At 47.8% G+C, this 16,380-nt stretch overlaps 6 protein-coding genes and 1 non-coding gene across 7 annotated transcripts; 4 read left to right on the top strand and 3 right to left on the bottom strand.

Annotated features, from left to right (window-relative positions):
- Positions 1-279: 279 nt before the first annotated feature.
- On the bottom strand, positions 280-3,855 carry BDV37DRAFT_295716 (pyridoxal phosphate-dependent decarboxylase family protein; the record flags this gene model as incomplete). Its single annotated transcript, XM_032089958.1, has 6 exons — positions 3,453-3,855; positions 2,645-3,398; positions 2,016-2,589; positions 1,852-1,960; positions 909-1,795; positions 280-850 (listed from the first exon to the last, which is right to left on the bottom strand). The coding sequence occupies exons 1-6, from the start codon at positions 3,603-3,605 to the stop codon at positions 280-282; spliced, it is 3,048 nt and encodes a 1,015-aa protein (XP_031939256.1). The 5' UTR covers positions 3,606-3,855.
- On the top strand, positions 3,492-3,855 carry BDV37DRAFT_253644 (uncharacterized protein). The gene has a single exon (XM_032082556.1). It carries the CDS (start codon positions 3,627-3,629, stop codon positions 3,798-3,800), a length of 174 nt encoding a protein of 57 aa, XP_031939257.1. The 5' UTR covers positions 3,492-3,626; the 3' UTR covers positions 3,801-3,855.
- Positions 3,856-5,197: 1,342 nt separating this feature from the next.
- BDV37DRAFT_295714 (cytochrome P450) lies at positions 5,198-6,954 on the bottom strand (the record flags this gene model as incomplete). Its single annotated transcript, XM_032089957.1, has 4 exons — positions 6,563-6,954; positions 5,954-6,504; positions 5,617-5,905; positions 5,198-5,557 (listed from the first exon to the last, which is right to left on the bottom strand). Exons 1-4 carry the CDS (start codon positions 6,938-6,940, stop codon positions 5,198-5,200), a joined length of 1,578 nt encoding a protein of 525 aa, XP_031939255.1. The 5' UTR covers positions 6,941-6,954.
- Positions 6,955-9,306: 2,352 nt separating this feature from the next.
- Positions 9,307-9,852, top strand: BDV37DRAFT_285196 (uncharacterized protein; the record flags this gene model as incomplete). Its single annotated transcript, XM_032087660.1, has 2 exons — positions 9,307-9,779; positions 9,837-9,852. The coding sequence occupies 2 exons, from the start codon at positions 9,307-9,309 to the stop codon at positions 9,850-9,852; spliced, it is 489 nt and encodes a 162-aa protein (XP_031939254.1).
- A 390-nt stretch (positions 9,853-10,242) lies between these two features.
- Positions 10,243-12,748, bottom strand: BDV37DRAFT_167924 (Zn(II)2Cys6 transcription factor). Its single transcript, XM_032079294.1, has 4 exons — positions 11,589-12,748; positions 11,099-11,519; positions 10,744-11,032; positions 10,243-10,692 (listed from the first exon to the last, which is right to left on the bottom strand). The coding sequence occupies exons 1-4, from the start codon at positions 12,583-12,585 to the stop codon at positions 10,324-10,326; spliced, it is 2,076 nt and encodes a 691-aa protein (XP_031939253.1). The 5' UTR covers positions 12,586-12,748; the 3' UTR covers positions 10,243-10,323.
- Positions 12,749-12,949: 201 nt separating this feature from the next.
- BDV37DRAFT_t156 lies at positions 12,950-13,077 on the top strand. Its single transcript has one exon. It is a non-coding gene; the product is annotated as a tRNA-OTHER (tRNA).
- A 1,083-nt stretch (positions 13,078-14,160) lies between these two features.
- Positions 14,161-16,332, top strand: BDV37DRAFT_167905 (cytochrome P450). The gene is made up of 7 exons (XM_032079293.1): positions 14,161-14,506; positions 14,569-14,698; positions 14,748-14,939; positions 14,988-15,139; positions 15,197-15,441; positions 15,501-15,772; positions 15,826-16,332. The coding sequence occupies exons 1-7, from the start codon at positions 14,311-14,313 to the stop codon at positions 16,226-16,228; spliced, it is 1,590 nt and encodes a 529-aa protein (XP_031939252.1). The 5' UTR covers positions 14,161-14,310; the 3' UTR covers positions 16,229-16,332.
- Positions 16,333-16,380: the final 48 nt, after the last annotated feature.

Raw genomic sequence — 16,380 nt, 5'->3', positions numbered from 1 at the left:
TCATGGATGGATTCAATGATGGATATGATATGGGAAATTGTCAAAGGCGGTAAGCGGTGAGAGATGCGTACCACGTGATATGCCTCATCTTGTTTTGGGGATAGCGTTTGTATGCCACAATCCAAATAGAGTTTAGGTACTATTTACTGTGTTAATGTATACGGAGTACCTACAACCTGCCATCTTGCAGCAAATATATAGAAGCGCAAACATTCAATTTTATCCCAGATATAACTGGTTCTCCTGTTACTATGCCCTGGATCATGATTACGAACCACCTCAAGCTCGTTTCTCCAGCTTTTTGCCGATCTGACTGAACTCATCCCGCCACTTACCAACCCTATCCTCGTGCTCGAATGGATCCTTATTGATCCATTCCAGGTCAATATGTATTTCCTTGGACAGGGTAATAGTTCCCTCAACTGGCTCTCCGAGGCCTTCCAATAACCCGGGACCAGCGGCCGATGCAGTCTTCGAATCGCCCCACACCTTGACCTTGTATTTCTTGTGGGGCTGGAAGAAGAAACATGCTGGCAGCTCACTTTTGGACGTTGGGAAGGGCTGCATGGAAGCTTCAGGAACCTCTGTCAACGCTAGAATAGCGCCTTCCTCGGCATGGCCCTGGTCGAGCGAAGAGGCTAGCTTATCATCCAATTTCACATTGCCGGCTGAGAATGTAGCATTGGGTGCTTGCAGGAGCATGTGTGAGATGTGCCATTGCTTCCCTGAGCCGTAGAGGTAGAACGGCATGTAATCTTGGGGATAATTTGCTTCTCTGTTGGCGGAGTTGAGAGGGCGGCTCTTGACCACACGCTTCAATGTCACGGGAGTGGAAGTGTGGACCGGACCACTATGGTGTTTGTTAGATGTCATACTGCAGGTAACTGCTAGAGGGGCATTGGACTCACCCATGGTGTGTATATATGGTCCCTTTGAAGCTCACAGGGTTGCCTCGCTCGCATTCACTCACCACCTGCTGGAGATCGATCTCTACGGATGATTTGAGGAAGATAGGATCTTCAGGATTGGACTCCCGGATCTCAGCATAGTCTGACTTTGCGTGGTCTTCAAGCTCCACGGCCAGAATGATTTGTTGTCGGTGCTTGCCCAAGTGGAATGATGGTTGATAAGCCAAGAAAATCTCGTCCGTTCCCTGCATCACAAATCGGTGGATGTCCGGGCCTCTTGCATTACGCTTGCGGCAGAGTCTGACTCCATCCTCAATTACTGAGCGGAAGTAGTCCACCATCGTACTAATAAAATCGTTGTCTGTGGGGAACGGGCTCATGACAACGTTTCTTAGTACAAAAAGCGGCCGATCACACTGTGGAAGACCGAGTCTTCTTTTAAACTCCTTGGCACACTTGCCATATAGCTCGTTGGTGAACTCAGTCGACGTCAAATAAAACGGGATCTTGGTGGGGTCCTGGTCTGGTGAACAGATAGAGAGGCGCTCAACGACATGTCTTGTGAGATAGTTGGCTTCTTCTATGTCAGTGTTCCAGGTTCTGTCCTTGTCATCATACCGCCAGTTAAGTGCAAAGGCGTTGATATTCAGGTCTGAACCGAGGCCTCGGAGAAGTGTCATGAGCTTTTCCTCCGTTGGTTTGCCTACATCGCTCTCAACAATTTCGCGATTACTTTTTGAGAGGATTTCCCGACGGATTCGTTCCTTTTCCTCTTCTATCGCCTGCTCGTTGAAGGGGTCCTTCCATTCTGAGGGGAGCTTGTGAAACGGAACGCACATGAAGTAGTCATCGTCTTTCGTGGTCATGGCGGCCCAGTGAGCTGAGAGCTGATAGTAATTAGCCTTATATGAATTACCGGATACTTGTAAAGGTAAGGACCTACCCTAGTACAAGTGAAGGATACTTCACTGAGCAGAGCACCGTATCCTTGGGGATTGAGCCCGATACACTTGTTGGAGAGCCAGGTTGACATGGCTGCAGCACCAGGTTTACTACTTGCTATCAGCTCCCTGAAGTTGCGAAATCACCGATATTGCGTGAACATACCTGCCCTCGACACCATAAATCCCCATTCCAGTCTCGGAGCCTTGAGAGAGCACCGGAGCGGTCCAAGTGACGAGATATCTCATTCTTCCATCGCGGTACACTAAGCTCCCACCGGGGTATGGGATATAACCTGCCTTATGCGGGTCTACAGTGATGGAATCCGCGTATTTCAGTGCGAGAAGGTCTTCTTGAGTTTCCAACTTCAAGCTCAGGTCTGGAACAAAGCCCTCTGCGCCACCATCAAAGCTATCCTCCGGGTTGCTCACGCTTGGTCCCCGTGGCATGTCATACAGGTTCCGTGGAAGCATTGTGGCAAAGTAGCCTCCCCACGCAGCGTCAGCATGGACGAGGAATGACAGCCCTTTTGACTGGAAGCGCTGACGCATGGCTAGAATGGCACTTAACCGATCAACAGCCCCTTCTTCAGTTGAGCCAATGATAGCTACAACAGCATAAACCGCCTGGCCCTCGTCAAGGCACTGCTGCAGGCGTTCTTGAAGCACGTGGAGGTTAATACGCGCAGCATCATCAACCTCAATGCCCTCAAACGCATCCGACCCAAGGCCAGTTATTGCTGTGGCTGTTAGTGACTGCTGCTATCAATAAAGTCGAGATATGGAGTAGCTCACCTCCGCCCTTGGGCCAAGAGTAGTGCCTGGTATTCGAAAGGAAATACTTGATTGGTCGCTTGACCGGGAAATCTCTCTCCAGAGCGTTTTTGCCCGTTGACTGTATGTTGAAATTCTGCAAGGCGGATTCCACAAACTTGGGTGAGATGCCGAACTGTTCATGCAATTCCTGTGGCAGATCTAGCACCGTCTTTGGTCTCAGATTGAGCAGTTCCCACGTCGACAGATCCGTAAACAGCTTCCTTTCACCTTTACAAGTGGTTACCATGAATCTGTCAGCCACGAAATTCAACGGTCCTCTCTTCTCCCGTCCATTCACAGCAACAGTCTCACTCATAGCTTTGCGAAGAGCCAACGGATAAAACTTCAGATTCCTAGCCACCCAAATGGACTCCAGGTTGGCCACAGTTCCACCAGAAGTGACATGGCCCCAGCCAGTGGGTACACCTTTCCTCGAAGGATCAATATTATACCCAAACAGATGGCACAGCTGCTCCCCGACCTCCATTTCCGCCACCGTGGTGAGAGGACTAGCCTCCAGCGCAACATTATTAGGGTTATAAACCATGGTCATGAAGTAACCCAGAAGCGCCGGCATGCTCAAGTCAGTGCACATGTGAGCCTGGTAACGAGGATTCCAGAACGGAATCGAGTGGGAGCCCATCAATTTGGCAGCCTTTTTCACGGCTTGCGCGAAGTTCCGTGTAATGCGCTGGAATTCTTCGGAGCTCTGGATGCTGGATGTGATGAAATTCTGCAGCTAATGAGCTTTGGCTTGGTGATCTTTGTCCGGAGAGGGATGTGGTACCTGGTCGCCTTTGAATTTGTATCTCTTGCGGGCATCTTCTAGCTCTCGCAGGATTGTGGATATGTTGTCCTTGAAGTACTTCATATTCTCGGCCTGAGGGCCTATGAAATAGGAGCTGATGGCTTGGTGAGTGAGGTCGCCGTGGTCAGACATTGTCAAAAGCTGCTATCGCGGATGACTAGAATCGATGGTAGAGGAGTTGGACTGGTATGGTGGATTCTTGGAGGACTAACCAGTACTTATATTGCGCGCGCTCTCAGCGAACTGGCTTTCTTTGCCTGGGATCATACGAAGTGGAGAAATCATAATCAGTGGCGCAAATTGCTTATTCCGAGGTCATATTATTAGAGTAGGGTTGCATTGAGCTTCGGGGTAGAGGCAAATGAACGGTTATAGCACGCAATTGAGTCTTACTAAGGAGTGGCAAGCAAGGATTTCCTTGATTTCCAAGTGGGCCTGACAATATGACAAGGGCTATACCAGGTTTAAGGAAGCTATTGTTGTTTTTTGGCTGTCAATACAAGGATTCATGCATCCTGCACATGCAGCGTTCAGCTCTTGGCAGTCTAAGAGCTCGTGTTTTCATCCGCAAGCAGATGTATCACATTCTGAACACCTATACTCGCAGAGACTCTGTAAACGACTCGACTCTGAAGCAGCTGTGGGATAATAGATCGAGGATGTCGTCGCAGGTAGCAGAGATCAAAGACTGGTCATATTGTGAGGCCTATTGAGAAAGCCATAAAGAGCCATTATATTCAACTTCTTTTTGCTTCTTTCAAGCTCACGATGAGTACAGCCTGTGCCGGGCTGTCCTCATTTGCGAACGTAGGTCGCTAACGTTATCTTCTGGGATAGGCTTGAATATCTCCTTGACTTGATTTGTTTCCAATTCCCATCATCCGCCGCTGGGGATGCAATAACCTTCGGGGTTGGGCCATCGTAGCCGGTCAGCATCAGCGGACATCTAAATCCACGCAGCAGTCTTTTATTGACGACGAGAGGAGTAGTGGCTACAGGATAATGTGGTTTGTAGACCTAGTGTTGAGTGGTGCTGGTGGATTAGTTTGCGCGTCATTGACTGAAAATGTCTCTGTCTACCCCCAATATTTATTCCTTTTTTAAGCAGTGAGATCTCAAGAATCCACAGTGAGGCAATTTCATGATGAGACCCAAGTTACTGTATCTGAGAGCGCTGCTTTAGTGGAAATGGAAGATGCGCAACTGGAAGAGGTTCTGAAAGAGGGTTCCTCTGCTATTAAGAGAAGAGAGAGAGCCTTCTACCTACGTTTTTAGCACTTGTCTGTGTGCGCACTGGCCGTTTTCGGAAGCATGATGGTATATCTTTTCAGAGATAGTATGCCTCAAGTTATCTCTAGTTGTTGACCAGGAGTTAAAACACTCTTTTCATTCGACCCTTAAGTCCTCAAGCAATTCATGCTGAGACTAATGATGGGTGGTGGGCAGTGTGAGGTTTACCGCGAACACAAGAGAGACCGTTAGCTAACGTGGTGTTTTCAGAGCGTACCCTGATGATACGTGCCTCCGGTAAATCGACAGGCGCGGGGAACTTTGGGGATCGATGGGGAGGATACGTTTGTTGTGACGGTCGTTTACATATGGGCTGCTGATTATTCTAGGCAGGTGGCTAGTGTTGATTGCGAGTTAAATTCATTGTGTCCAATTGCAACATCTTCATTTTGTGTTGAACTAGATTAGTTTTCTATCATAACGCTTCCTGCGAGCTACTTCGCTGCTCTCAGAGAAGCCCTCACAAGCAAAGGCTCCTTGAGGTCACTTATGCCCACACTAATTAATTCCGGAATCTTCCCACAGTATAGTCCATTACGGGCATCCGCACGCTCTTGCTCATTGGCTAGCTCAAACTTGAACTCTGCCAGTAACGTGCTCATCAACTTGTAGATGTTGGCTGTCGCAACGGTCTTCCCAATGCATTGGCGTCCGCCCAAGCCGAAATGCATCAGGTACCGCGCTTTAGCGGCGACGTCGTCTTTGTCCCACCGGTGGGGGTCAAATTGATTGTGGTCCTCGCCCCATACGCTTGGGTTATGGTGGAACGCATGGTTGCAGACAGCAACTGAAGTCTAGAATTCGATGGATGAGCTAACTAAGATTTTTTCAACCATGAAAATAGGTCACCTACCCCTTGTGGGAAATGATGTCCGGCAATCAGTACTCCCTCCGGAGCCATTACACGCCGCGCTAGAGGCATTGTGAAGACTGGTGTGACGCGGAAATTCTCACGCATGCAATTCCGGAGGAACGGCAACGAGGTCTCAACGTCGGCAATGGAGTATGCCGCTGTTCCTTCGTCTAGTCGAGGAAGATTGCAGTCAATTTCCTTAACCAATTCTTCTAAGAAGGCCGGATTATGGAGAAGATGATAGAACAATAACGACGTAGTGGCACCAGTCGTGTGCGTCCCGGCAATTCTGGAACTCGTGTCAGCAACGCATCGACACTCTTCGAGGCAGACTTACATGAACCCAAAAGCCTCAGTCTCGAGATCAGTTTGCGTGAGTCTCGCACCCGTATCGGGGTCTTTCGCTAGGATCAGGTTTGTGAGGATATCCTTTCTTTCAGTGACGTCGGCCATTGTATTACCACCATGCAGATGCTGGAGTCTGCGCTTGACACAACTTGATGCTAGGTCTGCACAGGTTTTGCGTCCACAAATCAATCGTTGGAGGCCATTGTGCGGCAGAATGGGCAGAATCCGCTTCAACGTCTTGGTCATTATAGGCCATGCACCAGTCACAGCAGCAAGGAGACTATGTTCCACCACCGGGGGAACCAGAGATTCGTCACTGGCTTCCTGGACGCCAAAGGTCTGGCTGAACGCCAGCTCACCCAAGGTATCAACTACGTAATGATGCAGAGCCTTCTTGAGATCGAACACATCCCCTTGGTGGTAATGGCGTCTGATTTTTTCTTTCAGAATCTGGATGTTCAAGTCAAAGTAGGGTTCCATTTCCTTGACGTAGCTCAACGAGAAGCTATGCGACATATGACGCCTTCTGATAGAGTGCATCTAAGCCATGTAATTAGCTCAGCGTAGTATCAGTAAGCAGCTGCCCAGGGCTCCCTACCGCTTCATTGCGCATGCCGAATACATTTGGCTCCGCCGCTCCATATGCGTCATAAAACTCGGTCTTCGGCATCAGTCTCGAGCCTTTCTGGTAAATGGCCTGGATAGCGCTCTCCTCAGTAATGCTGATTTTGTCCGGCCCATAGCGAACCACGGGACCGTATTTGACATGAAGCTCTGTCAGATGGTATGGTTGTTGCAAAGTCAGGAATTGATTAACTTGCCAGAGGTCTGTCAAGGACGCTAGGAAGGGTCCCGGGTACATAGAGAGGGGGTGGAGATAACGCCAGTAGATAATATATGTGCATATGAGAGCTACAGCCAAGCCCATGAGAACGGCAGTTGGGCTGGCATTGGCTATCTCAGAAACAATCGCCATAATGCAGACTAGGCTTTATGCGTACTAGGAAGGAAGCGCAGTTGTTGATAGAGGGGTGCGGTGGGTTGTATTTATGGTCCATCGCCTTTGCATCTGCCTGAAGTTTGAGGAGTCTAGCTTGTTCAGTGATCGTCTTTATGCATGCTTGATGGTGGATTGCGTGGCATACATCTCCTTGCTTCGAGGACGGGGCAACTAATTGGACCCGTGCGGACGTGCAGCCAGCAAGTAACCAAGAAGCGGGGACTATGTCATATCGTGGGGCCCCGTGGGGAAATCTGATTATCAACCGGGTTAGTATCTGTCCTAGGTACATCCTCGCATATAGCCTATGGTATAAATCCGCTGCTGCTCCAATTCCCCGGAAGTTCCTGCCGCAATATTGCGGGGTAGGGTTTAACGGAAATACTCCGAGTATCCTAGTATACCGGGTATCTTGCGAATGCTGTTCACGCCATATCGGTTTCAACATAAACATCTCAACCTTTGGACATCCGTCCAAGTTAGAGGACGAGGCTCCATGTTGCTAAGTATCATGGATCGTGGGTTTGGTTTAACCCTAAATGAACACTCACAGTCGCACCGGGTCCAGCTGATAACCTGTACCAGCTCACAGTATTTCGTAGCTCCACGAAACCAAAGGTTCATATAAAGAGTAACAACGTTGTTAGTCCCATAGGTGCAGAGCAAAAGTAGTCTTGCTGAAAGAAACTCGTCGTCGAAGTCATTGCTCTAGGCAAAGCAAGTAAAGGTTGGCATTATAAGTCCGTATCATGAATATGGTTTTTTCATCTTTTGGAGAGATTACCTTTAGAAGCTGTATGGCTGCTCCGGGATATCCTTCATCAACAAAGAGTTGTCTTGTTTGCTCTGAAAGTAACAATAAGTTGCAAAGGCACCGTAAAGCAATATGGCTTATATCTATTCCCGGACGATTAAAACTGTAGTAGCAGAGGATGGATAGAGAGCGATTTGTAGTGAGAGGGCTCAGATCGCCGCCACCGGCAATATAGCTCCTAAGCTGCTCGAGTAGCGTATCGAGACCTGAATATTGAGAACTGACAATCAGCTTTGATCACGGACAACGTATTGTGATGAGCTATCAAGTAAAATGAAGTCAGAACTTACCATTAAGCAAGATATTTGAATGATTGGAATTAGATTCAAGCTGGTTAAGAACCTCCTCGACGTCTCTCTTATCTCCTAAAAAATGTTAATATCCTTGAGAGTACCCCAACTGGTTCATGTCCTTCAGGCAATGGGAAATTTATGCATACTGAGGTTAGGAGGCGGAGGAACAGCCACCGGCTTGGTGCTTGATATAGCTTGCGATTCCATAGCAGTCGTGGCGATATGCTGAATCTGTTATAATTGTCATGGCTTCAGCCGGTTTGAGTGAATAGTTACAGTTTACTTCAAGCTACGTACTCCGTATGTGGCTTAGTGTTACTGGATGCCCCGGATTTAGAATTAGAAATCTAGCCATTTACGTACTAGCGTATCTAGAGAACAAGTGGGGAGCACATGACCAAGTCGAAGGCAGAGGCAATATGACAGATGTAAGGAGGATTGATTCATTGCTGACATTCCTGGATCTTACTTGGTATAAGATTTAGCTTGACTGGTTAGTATGGAAGCTTTAGGCCTCTATCGATCTTTTATATAGCGATGGCATTATCACGGCCTTCCCTGTCATGGACGGTAGCTCCTTACGCCACGATATATCCTAGCGAATGCGACGTTCAACAGGCTCTAATCGGCATATTTTCTTAGATATACTTTCAAGAACCATGATAGATATTACTCTGAATGCCCTAATTAGTCTTAAAAATAAATGTACCACATGTACATGGTCGATTGGATCATCAAGGTTTTTGTAAAGCCAAATCACTCCAGCAGCAAGGATCTACATCCCTGGGCACACCGTACCTGAATTTAAGAGTAAGACGTTCCTATTATTTCTACACTCAAGCACTCTACCTATCTTACTCAATCCAACCTAGCAAAATAAAAATCTTACTCTTCAACTCAAGAATGTTGTCATAGCTCGACTGTGGCAGTGCTGCGCCTCCGCCATGCTGGAGAGCCTCGTCTGACACATCGCCGCAACCCTTATCAACGATCACTGGATCCAAATCCTAAAACAATCCCCAGAAACTAGAGATAAAAAGCCTCGTATTCCCCGAAACCTCCACCACATACCTAACTATTAATATACCAGCCACCGTGGCCTGTTTCAACGCGTTAGGCAACCAACACCGTATCCATATACCGCGCAACGGAACCCTATTTAAACCGCGTATCCAACCATCACCCATCACAACATCAATATCAACATCTACATCTATATACCAACACAACCAACAATGGACGAAACCCCACCCCAGAAACAAATTCAATCCCTCACATCCCTCCCCACAGAACTCCACCTCCACATCTCATCCTACCTCCCCTACCCCGACGCCCTGGCCCTAAAACACACCTCGCGCCACTTCTACGCCCTCGTCTACACCGGTGTCCACCTCAAAGTCGACTGGTTCGTCGAGCGCTTCGAGCGCAAGCTCGAATGTCCCATGGAGAAGTGCTCCTTCCGCACCGACGAGGCGTTCTGTAACCTGCGCATCCGCCGCATCATGGAGCGCAGACGACGGCATCTGGAATGTCCGCGGCGCACCGGGGGGTGTTTGGTGGTCGGGGGCAGGACGTGTCAGGCGGATTTAGTGCCGGGTTGGCTGAAAGGGAAGGGGGGTGTTGGGGTGGTTCTGGTGTATGGGAATGAGGTTTTGGTTCTTGGGGGGTTCTTTTTGGTGGTTTATTTGTTGTGGGGGGTCGTTTTTGGGTGAGTTTTTCTTCTCTTTTTTCTTCCCTGGGTTGGGTGGAGGGCTGATTCTTGTAGGTGGTTTTCTGCGTGATTGTCTTTGGGATATGGTGTTGAGGTCGATGCTAGGCGTTGTGATCCTGATATACCGGGATGCCTGGCTACGTTTGGCTGCATTGATAACTTGAAGTGTTTATTTTCCTATCAGCGGCATAGCGATGCATACTATGAGGATACGGACTTGTGTTGATGATTTTTTTTTTGGGTTAATTATGACGATGACACATATATATACGAAACTAATGTATAATGATAATTCTCTCGGGGTCGATCTAGGTTCCCGGAGGAAGATAGACTATGACTCGGTGTATACAAATTGGAGTAGATTCATAATCACGATCCCGGAGTTCGGAATCTGGAATAATATTTTAGTTAAATCAGACTTAGTCTGCGTCATATTTAGGTCAAATGAAACATATAAAAGACAGTATGAGCAACAGTCTGATACATGTCTCTCCTCACCTTACATTACGCAGCTCGAGTACCTCGGGCATTGCATACATCTTCAGAAGATAACATACTGATCAATCGATCCTCCAAACTCCAGCATATCCAAGAAATCCAAATCATCATTTTCGATCATACACGTCCCCGAATCCGCCAATATATCTATTTCAGGCCCGGGGAGAGTTACCGCGACACGCGGCTCCAAAACCTCGTCGATGATGCTCGAGAATATTTTACTAGCGCGGTGAAAGAGCTCCTGATTCGCAGCGCCCGGCCGGGCCATCGACTCTAAATGCGAGATAAAAACGCTCAGATGGCGGATCGATTCAGATCGCGAGCCCTGGTAGGGGATTGGTCGACCGGTACGAGCTTGTTTCTGGAGCGCCTTTATCAGAACCGCAGCACTGGGGAAGCCGTACAGGAGGTTCTGAATCTGAGTTAGCTTCGTTTACAAAGTGTCTGAAAAGGGGATACAAACTGTCCACATGAAGTCTGGCCGAAGGTCAACCATATCTTCTCGCATGGCGCAGAAATCTAAAACGGTCGACAAGATGGTTGAGCTCACATCGAGTAAAGCAGAATAAGCCTCCGGGTCCTGCTGAACAAGGAGCCTTTGAATGAGGAAGTCGTTGTAAAGGTATGCGAGGTAGGATACAATAAGCATCATACGCGTCGTGTTGGATATGTTTTCATCCCGAGAATCTGTGCTGTAGTGCAACTGCTTCGGCATTGAATCCCATGTTTGATTACAACGCATAGAAATATCCCTGTTCGCCCCATGGCCGAATTCTATGAGCTTGGACTTATAAATGCGGATCTATGCAGTGACTCACCTCAGCTTTTCGGCTGTCCTACGATTTTGGGTCTCTAGTGAGACCTCTAGAATCTCTTCGCGGAACGTACTGACTAGGAATCGTTGCCGAAGAAAGGTAGATCGATGAAGGCTACCTTGAGTATTCCATCCATCACTGTCCAAGCGCTGCAAGGCTAATTCCATGTTCGACTGATCGGCCTCCAATGAGCTATCATGGAGATCAAGAGGCAGTCGACAGTCTGAATGTCTTAATGAGATTCGTGGTGGTCTGCCAAGGAACGTCGCAATGCTCTTGTCGAGTTGATATGCCGCTGCAAAGAGTCTTCGGCGAGTCTCGACAAGAAATACTGGAAGAGAGTTTGACTGTTGGGAGTCTCTGTGCAACCCCAGCTCGAATATATGGGTTGACAGGTCCCCGAGCCTGCGCCACTTTGCGGAGCCTATTACATGGTAAGCAACCATTCTCCAACCTTGCAGTTGCTTTCGGTATCGTGAGGCGATTTACTCACTAGTATCACCATCTGCCACCTTTGACAATAACAGAATTTCATACAGCATCCATATCGTTAGATCGTTGACTGGGGCAATGATCTGGCAAATCTGCAGCACCGCATCACTAGCCGCCAGCATCTTCCGAGAGAACCGTTCACGAGCTGCCATTCCATTCAGTCTGGGGAATCTATCGTGAGCCAGGCCGAAAATACTAAGTCGGCCAGCTATCGCATAGAGAACGCCCAAGATCTCCAGGCGTAAATTGGACCCTGTAAAAAGCTCATGGAAATGACTTCCTGTCGTAGTCGATGATATAGGGAGCATATGCTTTGTGTTTTGAAGAACCCGCGCGACTTGTTCTGGTGGGCTTTTATGCAGCTGGGCTTCCTCAATCGTAACCTGTATTGAAGGTAGTGCGTTAAGAACGAGAGATGGTATGACAGCCGCCTTGCTTAGTCCGTAGTATTCACAGACTAGTTGTTTAATGGTTGGAAAATCCTGCAAGCATCGTAGTATTTCTGCTGTCCGCTGGATCCAGTACAAGGGCAATTCCGATGGGAATGCGGTTCCTGCGTCGTCCTGTAACTGTCGATCACTGGGACTAGAAACAAGCTCGTGGTCCTCTTCCAATGCCGCGACAAAGCTGGTCGGACCTAAGTAGCCAGTGGGCAAGGAGCGAGAAGTGATCAGCATATTCAGCCCATCGTCCTCGGTATTCGAAAATGTCGAAATCGGCGTGGACGCTGGTCCGGCACGCAACGGCCTAGAACCAGAGTCATCTTGCTCCGAAGTTGAAGGAGGGAGAGAATGCGTGCGCCCAGCGCCAGATAAGATGTCTTTTACAGTGATGTTCTTTGATCTCTGCGTCAACGGTGCTGGGTGATAGAAGCAGCTGGCCGTCCGGCGTTTCTTCTGACAACGAGAACAGACCGGGAGGCGATGATCACAACGGACTTTTTCCTTGCGGCAGGGTTCGCAGGACGCGGGTTTTCCATTGCGACGACGGGAGTTCATCTCTAACTAATTATTCTCATGGCTTGGAGCTACTTCTAACATAGTAGTTGAATAAAGGAAAGAAAGAAGGGGCGGGGGCTGACATGATACTTTAGGGCTATTCTTGGGTTCGGAATTCATTCATCGGCATTCGGAGTTTATCCAGATAACCTCGCTCTTCAGGGCGTTATATTAGACCAATAGCCTAGTATATTTCCGGATGAAAGGTGAGAAAATGAAACAGATAGAAGAGGAACAAGTTCGATTTCCTAGAAATGGCAAATAGGCAGACGAGATCTTTCATAGTAGGGAATTCCATAGGAAGAATTTTTGATATTCTGAAAGGTATGTATAACAAGGTACCAGCAAAACTTACTAATCCAATGGGCCTCTGGCGCAACGGTAGCGCGTTGTAAGTTCCCACTTAATCAAGCTAAGTCTTGAGAATTTATTCTAACATCATCACAGCGACTCCAGATCGAAAGGTTATCCGTTCAAATCGGGTGGGGCTCACACCACATTTTTTTTGATGATTTTTCAATCATCATACATACCTTGTAGTTAGAATCGTCGATTCTATTAGCCAAAATTGTTGTTTTACTTCAATGGTTTCTGAACTTAATAGAATACCAGCAACATGAAAATCATCCTCTTAGTTTTCATTCGCACACTGGCGTTAACGGTACCATGTTACTTTGCATCGAAAAAGGGCAACTGAGCAACATAGAAGGACAAACAAGAAATATGAAGGCTGCAACCATATGGCGAAGCTTGGGATTAAGATAGGGTTTGGAGAGATATTGGGCATGCCAATGGAAACGTGAGTAATCAACCCTAATTGGAGAGGTTCCTACTAAACACTGACTATAGTGTTAAAGAAAAGTAAGATGGCCTCCTGTGCTCGACATAATGAGACTAGGAGTTGTACTTCTAGGTAAAAGACAACGGCATTGTCCTAATCTGCCATAGAGTGTGGTTCTTACAATTGAGTAAAGTACAGCTTGTCGAGTAGACAACAACATTCAAATAGGGTATCCAAGATTAGCATGAATTAGTGCATTTTGCATAGTATAACTAGCAATTCTCAACTTAGAATATACTATAACAGGGTTAGAGGCGTTATCGGGTGGACTAGAAACTATGTGTTTCCCTCGATAAATCGTTTCCCAGAGGGTTGTCTCATAAATCAAGGGCTAATTCTTCTGGACTCATGTATTATTATGCTATACTAACTCAATATTTTCAAACATCCTGCACAACATAAATATAAGTGACTGACAAAACGGGATGCACCGACGAACAAGGAACGACAGAACATGTAAGAAACCAAATCAGTCACGACACACCCAGAAAAAAGCGCCTAGTAAAACAGGTGCGATATCTCTCGGCTATAATGTCTTGTTTAGAACCCACAAGCCCCGTAAGCGAACCAGTACTTTTGTCAGAAGAAGGTGAGGTTGTTCATCCCTGTCCTATATCCTTGCACCGGTCCACACTCGGACCAGTGGCAAGCGCCATTTATTAATGCAACCCTACTAGTACTGGTAGTTTCTCTGCAGAGCAGCTGCACCTAGCGCCTTAAGAGTCTCAGATATTGTTGCACTGCAGTCAGCTGGAGACTTGTCGCCAGAGGTCGTTGCCCCTCTTGGACTTTTTTTTTTCCTTATAAGGAACTTAGTTTGCTTTGGATGCTCCCATGCTTTCTCTTAATCTTCTGTATTTGCTGTGTAGACGCAATAGCAGGATATGTCTTCTATAATTCTTGGCCTCGCCAGCGGCATCATATGTCTTTATTTTCTGAGATCTTTCTTAGCTAAAAAGAAGGCGCTTGGGCCACTCCCTCCTGGTCCCCGGCCGAAACCGATTATTGGGAATCTATGGGATCTTCCATCGCAGGGCACTCGGGACTGGTTGCACTGGTTAAAACACAAAGATCTCTATGGTATTTACTCTCAGCGTCGGCATGTTGCAAAGATCCAAAAACTAAGAAAGAACCCTCAAAAGGCCCAATTAGCTCCGTCACCACCTTCGGTCAAACAATCATCGTCCTAAACGAAGCGCGTCTGGCATATGAACTCTTGGAGAAGCGGTCTGCCATACACTCGTCTCGACCACCATGCACCTTTGCCCGCATGTAAGCAGCATTCTTCCACTATGCACAAGTTACGTGGCTGATAAAGAAGGGCCGGCTTCGGTGACATCATGACCGTTCTCGAGTACTCTGACCGATTTCGTACCTCACGTAAAGTGGCACACCAGCAGATCGGCTCCAATAGAGCTGTCTCCCGGTTCAATCACATCCAGGATGCGGAGGTTTGTCGGTATCTTTTGAGGCTGCTTCGGGATCCCGAAAAATGGGTCGATCATCTCAGGAAGTAGGTCTCTTTCCAAGTCAGAGGGATGGCAAAATAACTTGTCGTCAGGGAGACGGGTGCGGTTATATTGAAAATCACTTACGGATACACTGTTGAACCCCATGCGCGTGACCCTCTGGTTGATCTTGCGGACGACGCCGTTGGGAAGTTTTCTTTGGCAATGGTTCCGGGGACTTGGCTGGTGGATTCTATTCCTATTCGTGAGTCTTGTTTACAATATGGCTGCACAGTGGGAAGCTAACATGGTATGTTCGTAGTGAGATACTTCCCTTCCTGGGCACCAGGCGGAGGCTGCACACGAGTAGCAGAGAGTTTTCGAGGGGCTGCCAATGATCTAGTTGAGATCCCGTATGCGTTCACAAAGCAGCAAATGGCCCGAGGTTGCAATGAGCCGTCCATCATTTCGTACTATCTAGAAGGAGAGAATATCCAGCCGGGCTCGGAAGAGGAGCATCTTGTGAAGTGGGCTAGTGGCACTCTTTACGGTGGCGGATCAGATACAGTAAGTAACGAATGGCCACCAACTGTTGTAGATACCTTGAGATTCTAATAAGCATATAGACAGTCTCCACGATGATGTGTTTCTTCCTGACAATGGCCTTGTATCCGCATGTACAGCGCAAAGCACAAGAGGAAATCGACCGGGTCGTCGGAACATCACGTCTTCCCGGGTTCGAAGACCGCGAGAACCTTCCATACATCGACGCTGTCCTTAAGGAGGCCCTCCGTTGGCATCCCATTGCTCCCATGGGTGTCGCCCACATGTCTACCGAAGATGATATGCTTGAGGGATATCATATCCCGAAGGGGGCAATTATATTGGCCAATATATGGTGTGTTAGATTTCGTATTTGTTCTTTCTTTTCCTTACTAAACTCCACTGTAGGGGATTCGCCCACGACCCCAACGAATACCACGACCCAATGACCTTCAAGCCTGAGCGTTTCCTGAGTGACAACGGCCACACGCCTGAGCATGACCCCCATTTCATCTCCTTCGGGTTTGGGCGTCGAGTCTGTCCCGGACGAAACCTAGCAGACTCAAATCTATGGCTTACTATCGCTCGCACTTTGGCTGCCTTCAACATCGCCAAGCCCATTCGCAACGGCAAGGAGGTGGATATCCAGCCAGAGTTCAAGCCCATGCTCATCAGTCATCCTGATCCATTTGATGTCGACATTAAGCCTCGTAGTGCAGGTCATGAGGAGCTGATTCGGGCTGGTGAGAAGCAGTATCCTTGGGAGGAGAGCCATGCGGAGGAATTGCGGAGGGCAATTGCCGTATCGTAGAGATATAGATTTGTTTCTCTGCATCTCTCTGTCTTGGTCTCTGTCAATCTCCAATCATTTTTCTTTGCCTTCCTTATCAGCTGTTTGTCAGTGTTTTCTGCTGTGTTGAATGGCTTAATGTTGACTAGACATCCTAGAAGATGGGAGTAACT

This window comes from Aspergillus pseudonomiae (genome assembly GCF_009193645.1).
Source record: "Aspergillus pseudonomiae strain CBS 119388 unplaced genomic scaffold BDV37scaffold_57, whole genome shotgun sequence".
Taxonomy (NCBI): Eukaryota; Fungi; Ascomycota; class Eurotiomycetes; order Eurotiales; family Aspergillaceae; genus Aspergillus; species Aspergillus pseudonomiae.
This window is presented reverse-complemented; position numbering and strand designations above follow the sequence as displayed.